General features: G+C 38.5%; 1 protein-coding gene across 4 annotated transcripts in view; it reads right to left on the bottom strand.

The window, feature by feature from the left end:
- Positions 1-14,093, bottom strand: part of otud7b (OTU deubiquitinase 7B) — a 32,227-nt gene that overhangs the window by 6,621 nt on the left and 11,513 nt on the right. For 2 of the 4 annotated variants that reach the window (XM_056242995.1, XM_056242992.1), the window contains exons 2-9: positions 10,438-10,624; positions 4,435-4,615; positions 3,506-3,676; positions 3,018-3,242; positions 2,040-2,141; positions 1,747-1,874; positions 292-398; positions 65-192 (exon numbers count right to left, since the gene is read on the bottom strand). In XM_056242995.1, the coding sequence (XP_056098970.1) occupies positions 65-192; positions 292-398; positions 1,747-1,874; positions 2,040-2,141; positions 3,018-3,242; positions 3,506-3,676; positions 4,435-4,519 (946 nt within the window). In that variant the 5' untranslated portion in view covers positions 4,520-4,615; positions 10,438-10,624. Of the gene's footprint in view, positions 1-64; positions 193-291; positions 399-1,746; positions 1,875-2,039; positions 2,142-3,017; positions 3,246-3,505; positions 3,677-4,434; positions 4,616-10,437; positions 10,625-14,093 lie in introns of all 4 variants that reach the window. The other 2 variants (XM_056242991.1, XM_056242994.1) reach the window with 1 other exon arrangement.

Genomic DNA, 14,093 nt, shown 5'->3' with positions numbered 1-14,093 from the left:
TGCGTCAAACTACCCTCATTAAAGGAATCGTTCACCCAAAATTTAATATTCTGTCTTTATTTACCTTCTCCCCCAGAGTCCCGTAGCATGGTGTCAGCCACCACCACTATCGGCCTGCGGAGCACGTGAGCAAGAACAAACACATGAAACTCCTCCAGGCTCTCATATACCGGCTCCTCTTGTGACTCGGCACTGCGGGACACAAAACACACTCACAGCATGAGCACAGCACTCCAGAAAACCAGTTTACAACTTTCAATCTAGAAAATAAAATCAATGAAATCAACACACCCGTTGCTGCCGTTGGTGCTGTAGTGTATCCTGGGTTCACTAGATGCCAGTTTCAACAACTCATTCCACTCTCTCTGCCACTCTTCTTCTGTGTAAACCAGTCCCGACTGCACACAAAATCACAAACATAAACATAATTAGGCTGAAATTTTCCTAATTACACTATCATTCAAAAGTTTGGGGTCGGTAAGACTTTTTAATGTTTTTGATAGAAATCTCTTATGCTCACCAGGACTACATTTATATAATCAAATATAGTCAAAACTAAAACAGTAATATTACCTTTCATGCAGTGTTTAATATAACTGTTTGTGAATGTAAAAGGTTTGCGAAGTTTTATAGATCAAAGTGCATGACAAATACATTTATTGTCTTCCAAAAGAAATAATAATTTTGAACTGCTGAAATGAGTCGTCGGCAATTCCAATCTCACTTCCTGAATTTAAAAATTAGCATATTGCCAGCCTATGATCTGCATTGTCTGCCCGCGAACGTCTACTTTGAACCGCCAACAAACACTGGCTATAGCTGAGGCCTGGAAGAGTTTAGTTTGTGTTGTCGAGATGTTGAGATGACGCCGTTTTCTGCACTGCGAGTCCACTTTAAATGCACTTCAAAAGGAGGAGGACTCGGGCTCGAATTGATATGGTAAAACCGACGCCATTGTTATGGTTCGTATTACTGTGTATCAAGTACTGAGGAAGACTCCAGAGATGAAATTCAGATATGGTAATGGACGTTTTGTTTCTGACACGCACTGTAAACGGTAGACCAATCACGACAGACTGGGCCATCTGACCAATCGGAGCAGAGTAAGCTCTTGAAAAGCAGCGGTTTAGAGACAGAATCTTCAAACGAATCGTTTTCAGACTCTTGAGAAGAAATGAGGAGATATGCAAAGTATATTAGGAGTAAATGAAAGTGTTTTTTGACCTTTGATGCATGCAAACCTATTGTAGGAGACTCCAAAAACAAAATTAGCATAATAGGGGCACTAAATGTTTTCTATTTAAAATATAATTTATTGTGGTGATGGTAACTTTATTACTTCATTATATTCATTACTTCATTATTACTCCAAAATTCTCTATAAATTATTCTATAAATCCAGAATGATTCTTCAGAAACCATTCTAATATATTGCTCAAGAAACATTTCTTATTATCAATGTTGAAAACTTAATATTGCTTAATAATAATACTTAATATTTTTGTGGAAACCGTGATACTTTTTTGCAGGATTCTTTAAAGAGTAGAAAGTTCAAACAAAATATTTATTTAAAATAGAAATCTTTACTGTCACTTTTTATCAACTTCCTTGCTGAATAAAAGTATTAATTTCTTTAAAGAACCTTTTGAATGGTAGTGTATTTTAATTAAGAAGCCTGATACCAAATTGATTAGTGTTATCTGTTGCAATCTTTTTTACAAAATAATGAACCAAAAGTGCTCTAACCTCTTTGTTCTGCATGGTTTGTTGCCATCTCCACCTTCGCTTTAAAGCTTCCCTCTCCTGCCCATGATCCATCAGTGCATAGAGAGACTTCCGCAGCATCAAGTCTCGATCATGGAAGCCCCACATACCTGCATTATAATGTTCAATGTTTTAAGCATAATTACCAAGATTTCATCTGGCAGTGGTGGTAGCCTGTAAACTTTGAGCTAAATGTAACACCAACAGAAAGCTTGAATTAATCCATATAAAACTGTATAAAAACTTGCAGATCAGAAGTCAGTTTGAACACTTACCCAGTGAGGCTGCGTGTAACAGGCAGTTCCCATCACCACTAGTAGCCAGAGGTAATAAACTCTGACATCCAGTGCCTAAACGAGTCCACCAGTTCAATCGTCCTGTTGAAAAACAAATCTCTGAAATATTTTTGGCTATAGACACTGACATTTCTTAAAAATCTTTCTATGGCTGTATCCGAAATCGCATACTTCCCTACTATAAAAAAATAAAAAATAAACAAAGTTGCATGTCCAAATTATTCATAAAACAGTAGGCAAAAAGTACCTGGATGACCTACTATTTCCGGCAAGTGCACATCCAATGGGATTGGCAGTGAAATGACGCAACTGACACTGGTAGTTCACATGACAATGACAACATGACGAATGTAGTATGTCCAGATTACATTCATACTACACACATCCTTACTAAATTGAACATACTTTAACAGTCACATAGTAATTACTTATTCAAAAGTAGTTCCAACACCAAGAGTATGCAATTTCAGATGCAGCCTAGGTCTCTGTTCCAAAACCCAGTTAGCTGCCTATGTAGGCAATACTGGAAGGGCGATGGTGAACCAAGTGAAATATCAATCATAAATATACTTATGATTAGATTCATAATTCATCCAAAACTATCAATAAAAATTGTTAAACCTAATAAAAAAAAGACTATTTTCCTATTATTTGTGTGTGCTGTGTATCTTTGTGCTTATTATAGTATCATGCTAATGGAAAACTCCTGTGTGCGTCACATGAGGACCAGTATATGCATGACATGGCGTTTCTGCCTATGTAGGGCATTTCAAATCAGTAACTTATGAGGTTACAGTTTAGTCAGGATGCTTATATAGACAGAAGAGAATAATGCAGCTAACAGAAATGTCATGTTAGAAATATCTGGCTATAAAACTACTATAATAATAATAGTTATAATATAAAAATATTTGGTTTGTCTGTCAGAGGAGAGATTCTTGAAATAAAATGACTAACCCGCATGCTCCAATGCCACCATCATAGACTGCTCAATGAGGTCTCTTTCGATGAAGCCACGGAAGTCGTCTCTGTAGACGGTGAGGTCAGGCAACTGGAAGGTGCAGAGCGGAGTGTCCAGAAGCGGCTCGTTGCTGCCGCCCGTACTCGACACGTGCGAGCGAGCCAGAGAGACGATGGTGGAGCTGGCGTGAGAGATCCCCCTCGACAGTCGCTTCTCCGTGGCTGCTGCCATGATACATGTTCAGATTACTGCGTATACTGGAGAATATGAAACTAGACACTGGTAACCTATTATCTGGCCGACCTATTCTTATCACTCCTTTCAATTCGAAAAACAATGTTAGTCAGGTGAGAGTGGGCAAGGCTTTGAAATTACATCATATGCAACTAGTGTCATGATCAGCGTAAATCATTTACATAAATTATGAAACACCATTTGAGAATTGAGGTCAGGCCATGCAGAGGCGATCAAGTGCTTTTCGTACCTTGCACAACCTCATCTTGGCGATGCAAAAGGGACCGCCCCGTTCGTGCCATCTCTTTCTCAATGGAGGGGTACTCTCTCTCCTCAGCAAGGGTGCATGAGAGGTTCCCAGCATGCACTTGTCTCAGCTGCTCAAAGTCACTCAGCGCAGCTGAGAGGTCCCAATTCTTTCCTGTGAGGAGAGTCACAATCATGAAGTGTTCAAGTAAATAAGAGGTCATAGTTCCACCGCACTTCTGCTTAGGACTTTAAATATTAACCCAACATTGTTAGGTGCAGCAGGGTTCAATGACACATTTCTCTGCAGTAGCTTTTGTAAATATTGGTCTGTACTGACTATAAAGCGCGCATACTGCAGAACTATGTATATTTTAACTCATTCTCTTATCTGCCGTGTTGCTAGGCAACATGCGCTGGGTTTGTTAAAGTTTTGTTGCACATATGCATATAGACGCTTCAGCCCGTTTTTTTCTCCCTCCTGTAGTCAGTTAATCATAAAGACCTTAGTCAGGATAGATGCCATATTGAATTCTACATGGCTCACTCAAATAGAATTCATCAGTGTCGTAACTATCTGTTTTATAATAAAGTTGAGTCTTGTTTTTAATTCAAGTGTTACATAATGTGAATATTTCAGCTTGCATCAATCAAGTTTCATAAAAAAGGAACACAATAAGAGACCACTTGCCATTTAAATTAATTGGATTATCAAAAAAATTACATTACTGCATGGTTATGTAATATTTAAACAATTTGGGTTGGTTTGTTTTTGTGTTATAGTTAAAGTAATGTAACAGTACTCATACAACAGTATAAGATTTTGGTCATGCCACCCATCATCTCTACCAAAAGACTGGCTTCTTATTGGAGCAAAATGAATGAATCAAAGCTGAAGAGGGGGTAATGGGAAACGGGATGGTTTAGGCTCACCCTCCAGCAGGTCTCTGGCCAGTCCTGGTTCAGCTCCAGTAGAACGGACAAAGTCGGACAGGACCGCGTCCATATCCAAAGTCATGTGATCATGAATTTACAGTGTAGAAGGGGGCATCAGGAGAGAGAAAAGACATGAGAGCAATTCTCCCTCACAGCAAAAGCACCATTACGGCCACACCTATAGAGCAAGAGGGGGAAACAGATAGAGGCGATCCTTAGTGAGGCCATGCTCAAGCTTAAGCTCGGTGCATCATATTGGTGCACATTACCAGAGATCTGTTGACTCCAGCAGTCACATGCCATTCCTGTGACCTCTGCTGTGTAGCCCAGCTGAACGCTTCAGTTTGCATTACAGAGAATTTGCAACTCATTAGAAAGGTGGCTAGTATGATACAGCTGTTTTAGGTGCATGTATAATAATAATAATAATAAGAAGAAGAAGAAGAAGAAATGCTTCTTGAGCACCAAATCACTTATCGGCCGATCATCACATTTTATGACTCGATCGGTACTCACTCAACTTGGCCGATCTCACAAACCGATCACAATTTGATGACGTCAAAACGTGAGGAGGTAGCCTATATGATGCGTGGGGACTTAAATGATTTGGCAGTCATGTCATCGCCGGTGTGGAATTAGGCTGCTATGTGTCGAGAAACAATGAAATTTTTTTGCTATTTGCCGTGTATGTTTCAAAGGAATCTCACATGGAGGATCATTGTCCTCCAGAGAGAGCGCCTTTTTGAAGAGTATGCTTCGCTCGCTCAGTCCACAGCGCCACTCGCTCAGAACGCCCGCAGTGACATGCTGGTTAGAAAATATGTTAAAGGTGCCCTAGAAGGTTTTTTTTTATTATTTTATAATGTTTCCTGGGTTACCCTTATAATGTTAGTATGTTTTTTAGATAAAAAATATTCATAATTTAGAAATAAATGGCATTTTTCCTAGCCTGCTTTTAGCCTCTGAACACTCTGTTTGAAGGGGCGTGTCTGCTGTGGGATTCAGTGTAACCGCGGCCACTGCTGTGATTGGCTGACATGCTTGCATATGAAATAGCTACGCATTACATGTGAAACTCTCTCCCGAATACTTTTACTACTGCTATTATACGTTTTTACTATAACAGCTATCGAGATTAACGAATCGTGAGATGTTTTTAAAGTATTTCAATCTATTCCCATCACATAAAATGTTGCCATGGTGAGCATTGAGCAGATGACAGTGTGTTGATCGCGAGAATGAAGATCTTATCATTGCAAAGCAGTTTCTGCACTCTCTCTGCTTTCACCAATGCAAACACGATGATGTAAATACAGTAAGAGCTTCGTTGTGCAGTAACGTGCATCATTGATTTCATAACGAGTTTGGCAAGTGTCCAGATAAACTCGCGCTGTGTGGAAAGATTGTTCTTTGATCGCTTTCTGTATATAATTTGTTCACAATTTAAATACGATTATTTTCATCCTACTAATAGAAACGATGTGAAGCTGATATTTTAGTCACTGGCTTGACTTACTGATGCATAAACAGTATTGAACGATTTTGAGAGAAAGATTACCTGTCTGAACTTGAACAATTACACATCAGAAAGTGTTGCTTGGTAGCTCGATCCGAGGCCAGCTCTGTATTGGCCCAAGTTGAGGAAACACTCGGTGAAATGTTTGGAAATTTCCAGAGAAAATAAAATTAACCCATTGTTTCTTCAGAGGCTCAGATGAAGGAACTAAAAAATACTTTTGTGTTCATGTGTACATCCACACTGAGCAACTGCCATGCTTCGGCTGCGCAGTTCCGCCTGGCATTGAGGGCTGGCATTATGCAAATATTTGGAGGCGTACATATTAATGATCCCGACTAATGCGTCACAGTCGGTATTGTGTGGAGAACCGACCGTTTTTCAGGGGTGTTTTTCATAAACGTGAATTAAATGAGAACGCGAAAACAGTCCAGTTTGAGATTCACTCTATGTCATGTCCATGCACTGAACTCTTGTTATTTGACTATACCAAGGTAAATTAAATTTTGAATTATAGGTCACCTTTAAATAAGTTGGGCTGCCCGTGCACGACTAAAGTTTTTTTAAGCCATTAGTCTAATCGCATATCATATTAATTTAATTAAATATATATGGGAGAAAATACTAAACCATAATGAGTGTCATCATAATAGGCTATATTGCCTATATTCCGCATATCAAGCGCATGCATAAAGCTTGCCACAAAGAACCGGCAAAAGTAATGTTTATGCAGCATGATATATTTTAATTATTTATTAATAAACTGCAAAGATACAGTTGGCGATGTTGACGCCATCTTCGCATAGTGAACGCGCTTATAGAGAGAAATGCACACTTCATACGGATTAGCCTACATAAGCAGAGAGTAGCCCATTTATTATCGATTTAAATATTTTTTTTTTTTAAAGTAGACATTTCAAGCCTGAACTATACATTCTCACGTATGTGAGGCAAGTTGAGGTTCGGTTCACTTATGAGATGCGCTCCAGTTCACACGCCGGCATGTCCGTGTCCTGATTATATTGTCTGCTATATTTCGCTTATTATTTATTAAATCCAGGCAAATGGTTGATGAAACATAGTTTGAAATTAAGATACAATTTTTACAAAACGAAATTCACTTTAAAGAATGGCTTTCTACAAAACAAAACTTAAGTGGTCAAAATCATGTCTGACCCATTCCAAATGTTTTCCGATATATTGGGCATCTTATGATCCTATCTTACTCATCTCATGCGGTTCCCTTTTAATATAATCAACATATATGACTTTTTTTTTAAAAGAACACTATATTAGCCTACTATAAAACATAAATATGAAACGTATATTTATGTTAAGTTATATTTAAACGTCACACCACTCCGCTTTTCTCATGTGTGTGGCCTATATATGCATGTGTGCGTGCATATGGGGGAGGGGTGCGATTTTCAAATAATAAGCGAATAATACCCAGATCTTCGAATAATATTTTTGCTTGAAATGCCCATCCCTTCTAATGAGTAGCATCAAACTACTCCAATTTGTTCTAATTAAATTAATAATTAATCTAATTAAATTAATTTTGTCCTGCTTAGACTTGTATTAGACCAGGTTTAAGTTACATCAGACTCTCTATTTTAGGTATTTAAATGTTTATTTTGTCCTCCAAAGTTTACTATTGGACAATGTTTAATTAAACCTTGTGGGCTGCATCAGACTGCTCCATTTTGTTTGTATTTATCTTTGTCTTATATTAAGCATCGGTATCGGGATCAGTATCGGCCGATCACCATGACAAGAAATCGGCAATCGGTATCGGCTGCAAAAATCCTGATCGGAGCATCCCTACTGAAGACTAATGATAAGAGTAATGATGCTGAAAATTCAGCTTCGACATCACAGGAATAAATCACATTTTGAAATCTATTAAAAGAGAAAACAGTTATTTAAAATTTGTATAATAATTTAGAATTTTACTGTTCTTACTGTATTTTTGATCGAGATTCATATTCACATCCATTCATATTGTTGAGCCCTAACCAATCAAATTTATACCAATTAGCTTTATACAACTGTTTTTAGTTCTTGATCCTCCTTGACATAGGAGAGGTTCCTACTTGTGAGTTTGCAAGTCATAATTACAAACATGTGCGTTCAAGTGATTTTGGTCAGAATAAGATGTGTTACGCAAGCTCTCTTTTGTACTTTTTCAAAGACCGGAAGCTTTTTTTGGTTCAAAGTGTAACTAAAAAAAAGAGCAAATTTTGTCTGTAATTGATGCTTTCTCTGTGTCAGCACAAGAATGATACATAGATAATGATGGGAAATTTAGTTCCGTCACCGTCACGCAAGTCTGCTGCCTCATAAACTGGCTAAATGAGTAGTATTTTCTAGCAAGCTTTATAGCTATTCCTCATCAACAGTACACAAAACGCAGAGACTAAATTGTACAGTCAATATTCACAATTACAACTTACTATGACAAATAGCAATTTGGGTCAGGGCTTAAAGGTAAACCAATGTTTCTCGCTAAAAAGTATGACACTTGAAGTATCACTGATCATTGAAGTATCATTCATGTGCACTTGTCTCATAAATACATTCATTCCAACATGACTCGAAGGCTGCATAAAATCAAATGCACATAACTGCTCTGAACCTTTACGCCTCAAACTGCACTGCTTAAAGCGTTGTGACACAGAGATGGTCAGCTGAGAAGGCAGCGCAGGAAAGCACTGGAGGAGCTGAACAATGCCACTACACTACCCATTAGGGCTGCACGATATACTGAAATTATTGAAATATCAGCAATACATATCAACACGTCTTAACATTAACGGTGATTCAGATAGCAGAGAATAAACTGGGTTACAGAGCTCCACTCACATTGTTTTCCATTCAACTACATTATATTTGTCACAGAATTTAGTAACTTAAAAATAAAAAAAAATTATATATAATTATAATATAATGAATAAATTAAAAATCTGAACACCAATTAACAAGAGAGTAAACTTTTGTCATTACATTAATTCAGTTCACAGACAATGAGCAGAGAGCTTAGATATAACAAGTTATGACAGCTACGTATAAACGCTAAAAACAAAAACATCATCAGGAAATCAAGTTGACATTAAAATCACTAATTGGCTTTGGTTATAAAAATCCTGTTTCGAACATCTGTAGCATTTTAGTTATGTAATTTGGAGCTTTTAAATACGTTTAAATATTCCCACATGTGAGAGAGAAAAAAAAAAGAAAAGAAAAAAATCACATTATTTAAAACGTTTTTTTTTTTTTAAGGCCTTGTCCACACGGACATGGGTATTTTTATAACCGTGACATTATTTTACGCGGTTCGGCCACACGGAAACGCAGTATCAGGACACTGAAACCGAACATTTTTGAAAACCCCTGCCAGGGTGAGGATTTTCAGAAACGCCGGTTACAGTGTTGTCGTGTAGACAGTAAAACCGGGGGTTTTGCCGTGACGTCAGAGTGTGCGCCCCGCGCTGCGCCGTTATCCGCCTACCGGAACCTGTAATAACTTTTTGTTAGGCTTCTGATTGGCCAACGTGGGTTTACGGTTAGGGTTATATCGCCGCCTGCTGGTGTGGCATGCTCTTGACAGCGCTTGATAGCGTGTTTTTGCGTTTTCATGTGGACGGGATTTTTTTTTTTAAACGGAGGAAAAACTCCGGTTATAAAAATACCCGTGTCCATGTGGACAAGGCCTAAGTCTTGAATATTGTGCAGTCACACTAGCCACGCCTCATTCAGGCAGAGTTATGGAGAATTTTAAATGACTGTTGAAACAAGATTAGACGGCAAAGCTTTATGGATGACAGATCAAATAAAAGTGGCATTTACATCTTCCTCAACAGGACAATGAAAATGTAAAAACTCAAAGGGTGTTAAATAATGATTCGTTGCCGCTGATCATACTTTACGGGTTTGCGAACACAGGCGTCACGTATAGATGATAACATTATGCAGTCAAAAAGTCCCAATGTTTAAATCACCCCTCCCTGATGTAATGGTACATCCTGTCAGCGCTGCCGTCACCTCCCTTAAAGCTCTGACTCAAACTTTTCAATATAATGCCCATGCCATGACTCATGACTCCTTACTGGGCCCTTCCCACCTCTATGACCAACAAAAAGGCAGGCAGCTCGCTGTGCCACTGACGGACATAAAGGGCCTTTTCAGCGAGGAAGCTGCTTTCTCTCTCGCTTTGACTTTGTTTGGCACCTATAGCAGAGTGGCTAGAGAAAGACTAACAGCAAAAACAAGGGAATCGGTTGAATCTGGAACATGCATCCCTATCTGATCATTTCTAGGCATGTAAAAGAACTCCTGCCTAGAGCAGCTAATCAGAATAATCCACTGGGTGGGGATTAGATTAGTGACTCAAAAACAGCTCCTGTCAAGAGTTTAAAGGAAATATGAAGTGCTAAATAAAACATTGAAATGACTCAATAGCATAAAGCTTGCTTCACACTCACCTGACATCTTTCATAACATTAGTTAGAGTGAGTCAGCCTCTTCTAACACACACAAACACAACAGGACAGCAGTTTCAGAGGTCTGGGCCCCCAGGACAAGGTCAACAGCCCATCTCTCAGCAGCAGCCAGGCTCTGAGAACCATCCAGCAAGCAAAATGGTCAGAGATGGATGCTGTGCACAAAAACCTGAAAAACAGAGAGTCAAAGTTAACTTAACATCTCAGATTATTGAGGGAGAAACGACTAACAAAAGGCAACTGGCACAGAGTCAGCTTATAGGCAATTCGGATGAGATCTCAACATCACAAGCGTTGCATCATTATGGCATTCAGGGTTTGCCAGAGACACCTAGGTGATGGATTGTAAACAGAAAGCACCCAACAGATTTTTCTCCATTTGCTAGCCGGGCTTTTGTCTGTTACATAACAAGCGTTGCTGCCAACACGTGGGTGCTTTAAGATAGCAGGATCACTGAAACAGAGACGCACACAAGCAGAGGTCAACAGAGTTGTGTTCGCTCTGTGCACTGTACTGACTATAACCCTCTAACCTATATGGCTGATGACTGTGTACAGGTTAAACTAATAACAAAGATTTGCATCAGTTTATGGAAATAACTCAACTTTTTGTAACCCTTGCTCCCCTATAAAGATGCATCAAGGCTCAACAATAAGGATGACCCCAGGTCAGTGAGAGAGAGTTCTGGGCCAGTTTATGGAACAGTCACTCAGGCCAGTGTTGTCTTGTTTATGTTCAACAGTTCAATGATCACTATGAACAACAGTTCAATGTGTTTTTATGCATCTGGATTACCGTGGCATATTGAGCTGTTCAGTCCTGATGCACGGAACAAGACTTGACATGCCTCTCCTAATTTTCTTGTCTGATATCCTCTATATATCTCATGACATGCATGCAATATAAAAAATATGCCAGTAGAGTAGTGCTTCACATCTTGAACTGGATCTGAGGGTGCTTTCACACTGAGTGTTTGTTATGGACCTGGTGCGTTTTCTCCCTCGGTTCGGTTCTTTTAGGCATATGTGAACACGGCAATCGTGCTCGGATCCGCCCCAAAACAACCGCTCAGCCCGATCGCAAACGAACTCTGGGGGGGTTCACTTGAGGTGTGAAAGCAATCAGACCCAACAGACCAATGAATCAAATGGTGTTATGATTCATAATGGGAAACGTACTACATAAATAGAGGTAGTGTCTGATTCAGTGAGTGAGCACATTAGTTATCACAGTTAAAAAAAACAAAAGAGCACCTCTTCATCTTAAAACATTGTGTAATTGTGCTTCTCTGTGCAAGAATGCTGCCCCGACGAAGCCTTGATTCCTGCTCTAGCTGCATTACAACATTCGTATAGTGTTTGCGTGTGTCTTGAAACTGTTAACCACTAGACAGCGCTGGGAGATCCAGAGAGCGCTTTTGAATTTGCTGCAGTATTAATACAAATGTAGTACATAATTTAACAGCGGGAATGACGGCTACATTCGTATAGTGCTTGCATATCTCGACAGTTACAAATAAAGCCACAATAAGCTTATGGAGCGAACATAGTGCTGGGCAGTAAGACCAAAAATATATATTGCAGTATTTTTCAAAATTATACCGGTTTCATGGTATTTTTATTTTTTTTTCAAGCATGACTGGGTGTTAACCATATTTTCTACTGATTCAGAGAGGAAATACTGCAGTAAAAACGTGCAGTGCTCATGTTTATTCAACGATGTCAAAGCCTTTTGGAAAATCTATTTGTAGCGTTTTTTCTCTCTACAAAATACACATTTAAAGAAAGTTAGAAACTAGAATAATGGCTGTAGGTGCAATGACAAACATAATGCAAAATATACTAAAATATTAAATTGAGAACATAACATTATTTTAAATGAACACTAATTTTTCATAATATTTACTCAAAATTAGGGACGCTCATAATTAACTGGTTAACCGTTAAACGACCATAAGAATTTTGACCGATTAATACTATTGGTTAAATGATTTAAAAAGTCATTTAAAGGGTTAGTTTACCCATAATTTACTCCACCCTTAAGCCATCCTAGGTGTATGTGACTTTCTTCTTTCAGTTAAACACAATCAGAGTTATATTATAAAAATATCCTGGCTCTTTCAAGCTTTATGGGACTATGGGAATGAATAGAAATTGAAACAGAAAACAGCGGGCTCACGTAGCCTACCTCCCTCATTCGGCACAATACGGGACGCTGTTCCCTAAACAGCTTTCTGTGTACGCAATCCAAGATGGAGCAAAACACGGACCAGTATAAGGGCTTTTTGGGTGTGCACTTAAATGGACAAACACACAGAAAATGATGTCAAAATGTCCGTCTTGTTGAGTTTTCACTTAAATGCAGTCAGTTATGTCTTAAGTGAACAAACATTTGGGAAAGTAAACGAGATAATCATTCACTGAATAACTATAGTAACCTTAATAAGAATCAATGTATATTTAATTCAGACGGGGAAACCTATGCAGCAGTGTTTTATTTTTTACATATGATTACTTTATTAGATTTCTGTATAGGCTTATTATTAGTAGTAGGTTTTTATGAACGCAGAGTTTTACAAAGGGCCCCCAGAAGTCTAGGACCGGCACTGATGCCCATCAGATTAGAGTAAGACCTCATTTGAAACTGTAAAGAGTTTACCGGTACTTGTATTTGTGTGCACTCATTGTGCTTTTGAAAACAAACAGGAAGCCTTTTATAATTGATTGTATTCTGTTTTTCTCCATTCTCAGAAGCACTACAGGTGAGTGATGTGACGACGAATCCTCATGTTCTTCTGTTGTTTATGCATTTACATTTATTATATATTTAGCAGACGCTTTCCATCCAAAGCGACTTATAAATGAGAACAATAGAAGCAGTTAAACTAACAGTAGTACAACAATACGCAAGTGCTACGACCCTTCTCAGCTTAAAAAGAAGAAAAAGACATGTACTGCGTTAGGTTATTTTTTATAAATAGAATAGAAGAGAAGAGAAAGTGTTAGTATTACTGGATCAAGTGCCGAGGTCCGAGAAAGAGATTTTGTGCCTCTTTGAGATGGCACCACAAGACGACGTTCGCTTGCAGAGCGCAAGTTTCCAGATGGCACATAAGTCTGAAGTAACGAGTTTAGGTAAAAGGGAGCAGAGCCAGTGGTTGTTCTGTAGGCAAACGTCAGTGACTTGAATTTGATGCGAGCGGCAACTGGAAACCAGTGCAATTTTGTGAGGAGAGGAGTGACGTGTGCCCTCTTATGCTGCTATTACACATGTAAAAACTATTTTAAATGGATCTATTCGGATTTAATTTTATTCTAATTTAACATAACTTGTCAGTTATCAGATAGTGAGATGGGTTAACGAGCTTCGGTTGTCAGTTAGGGAAAAAACCCGAAGTGAACAATGAACATCCCTCCTCAAAATTCACAAAAAGGGCGTTATTAAATGAAACATCTGTTGATAAATTTTGGAGCTATAAAAGGGGAAACTAATACTACTGTTCATGTGTTACAGCACATTTGCTCTGAATACAAAAATGTGAGTTAATGACAGCAGAGTTAATGACAGCAGAATCAGCAGCTGAAGAAGTTTGTTTGAATATATGGTATAAATGCTCCAAGCAAAAATAGGGATGTTT

Source organism: Rhinichthys klamathensis, unplaced genomic scaffold (genome assembly GCF_029890125.1).
Source record: "Rhinichthys klamathensis goyatoka isolate OS25496 unplaced genomic scaffold, OSU_Roscu_1.1 h1tg000768l_1, whole genome shotgun sequence".
Taxonomy (NCBI): domain Eukaryota; kingdom Metazoa; phylum Chordata; class Actinopteri; order Cypriniformes; family Leuciscidae; genus Rhinichthys; species Rhinichthys klamathensis.
The sequence above is the reverse complement of the archived record's forward strand: the minus strand, read 5'-3'. Positions and strand labels throughout refer to the sequence as shown.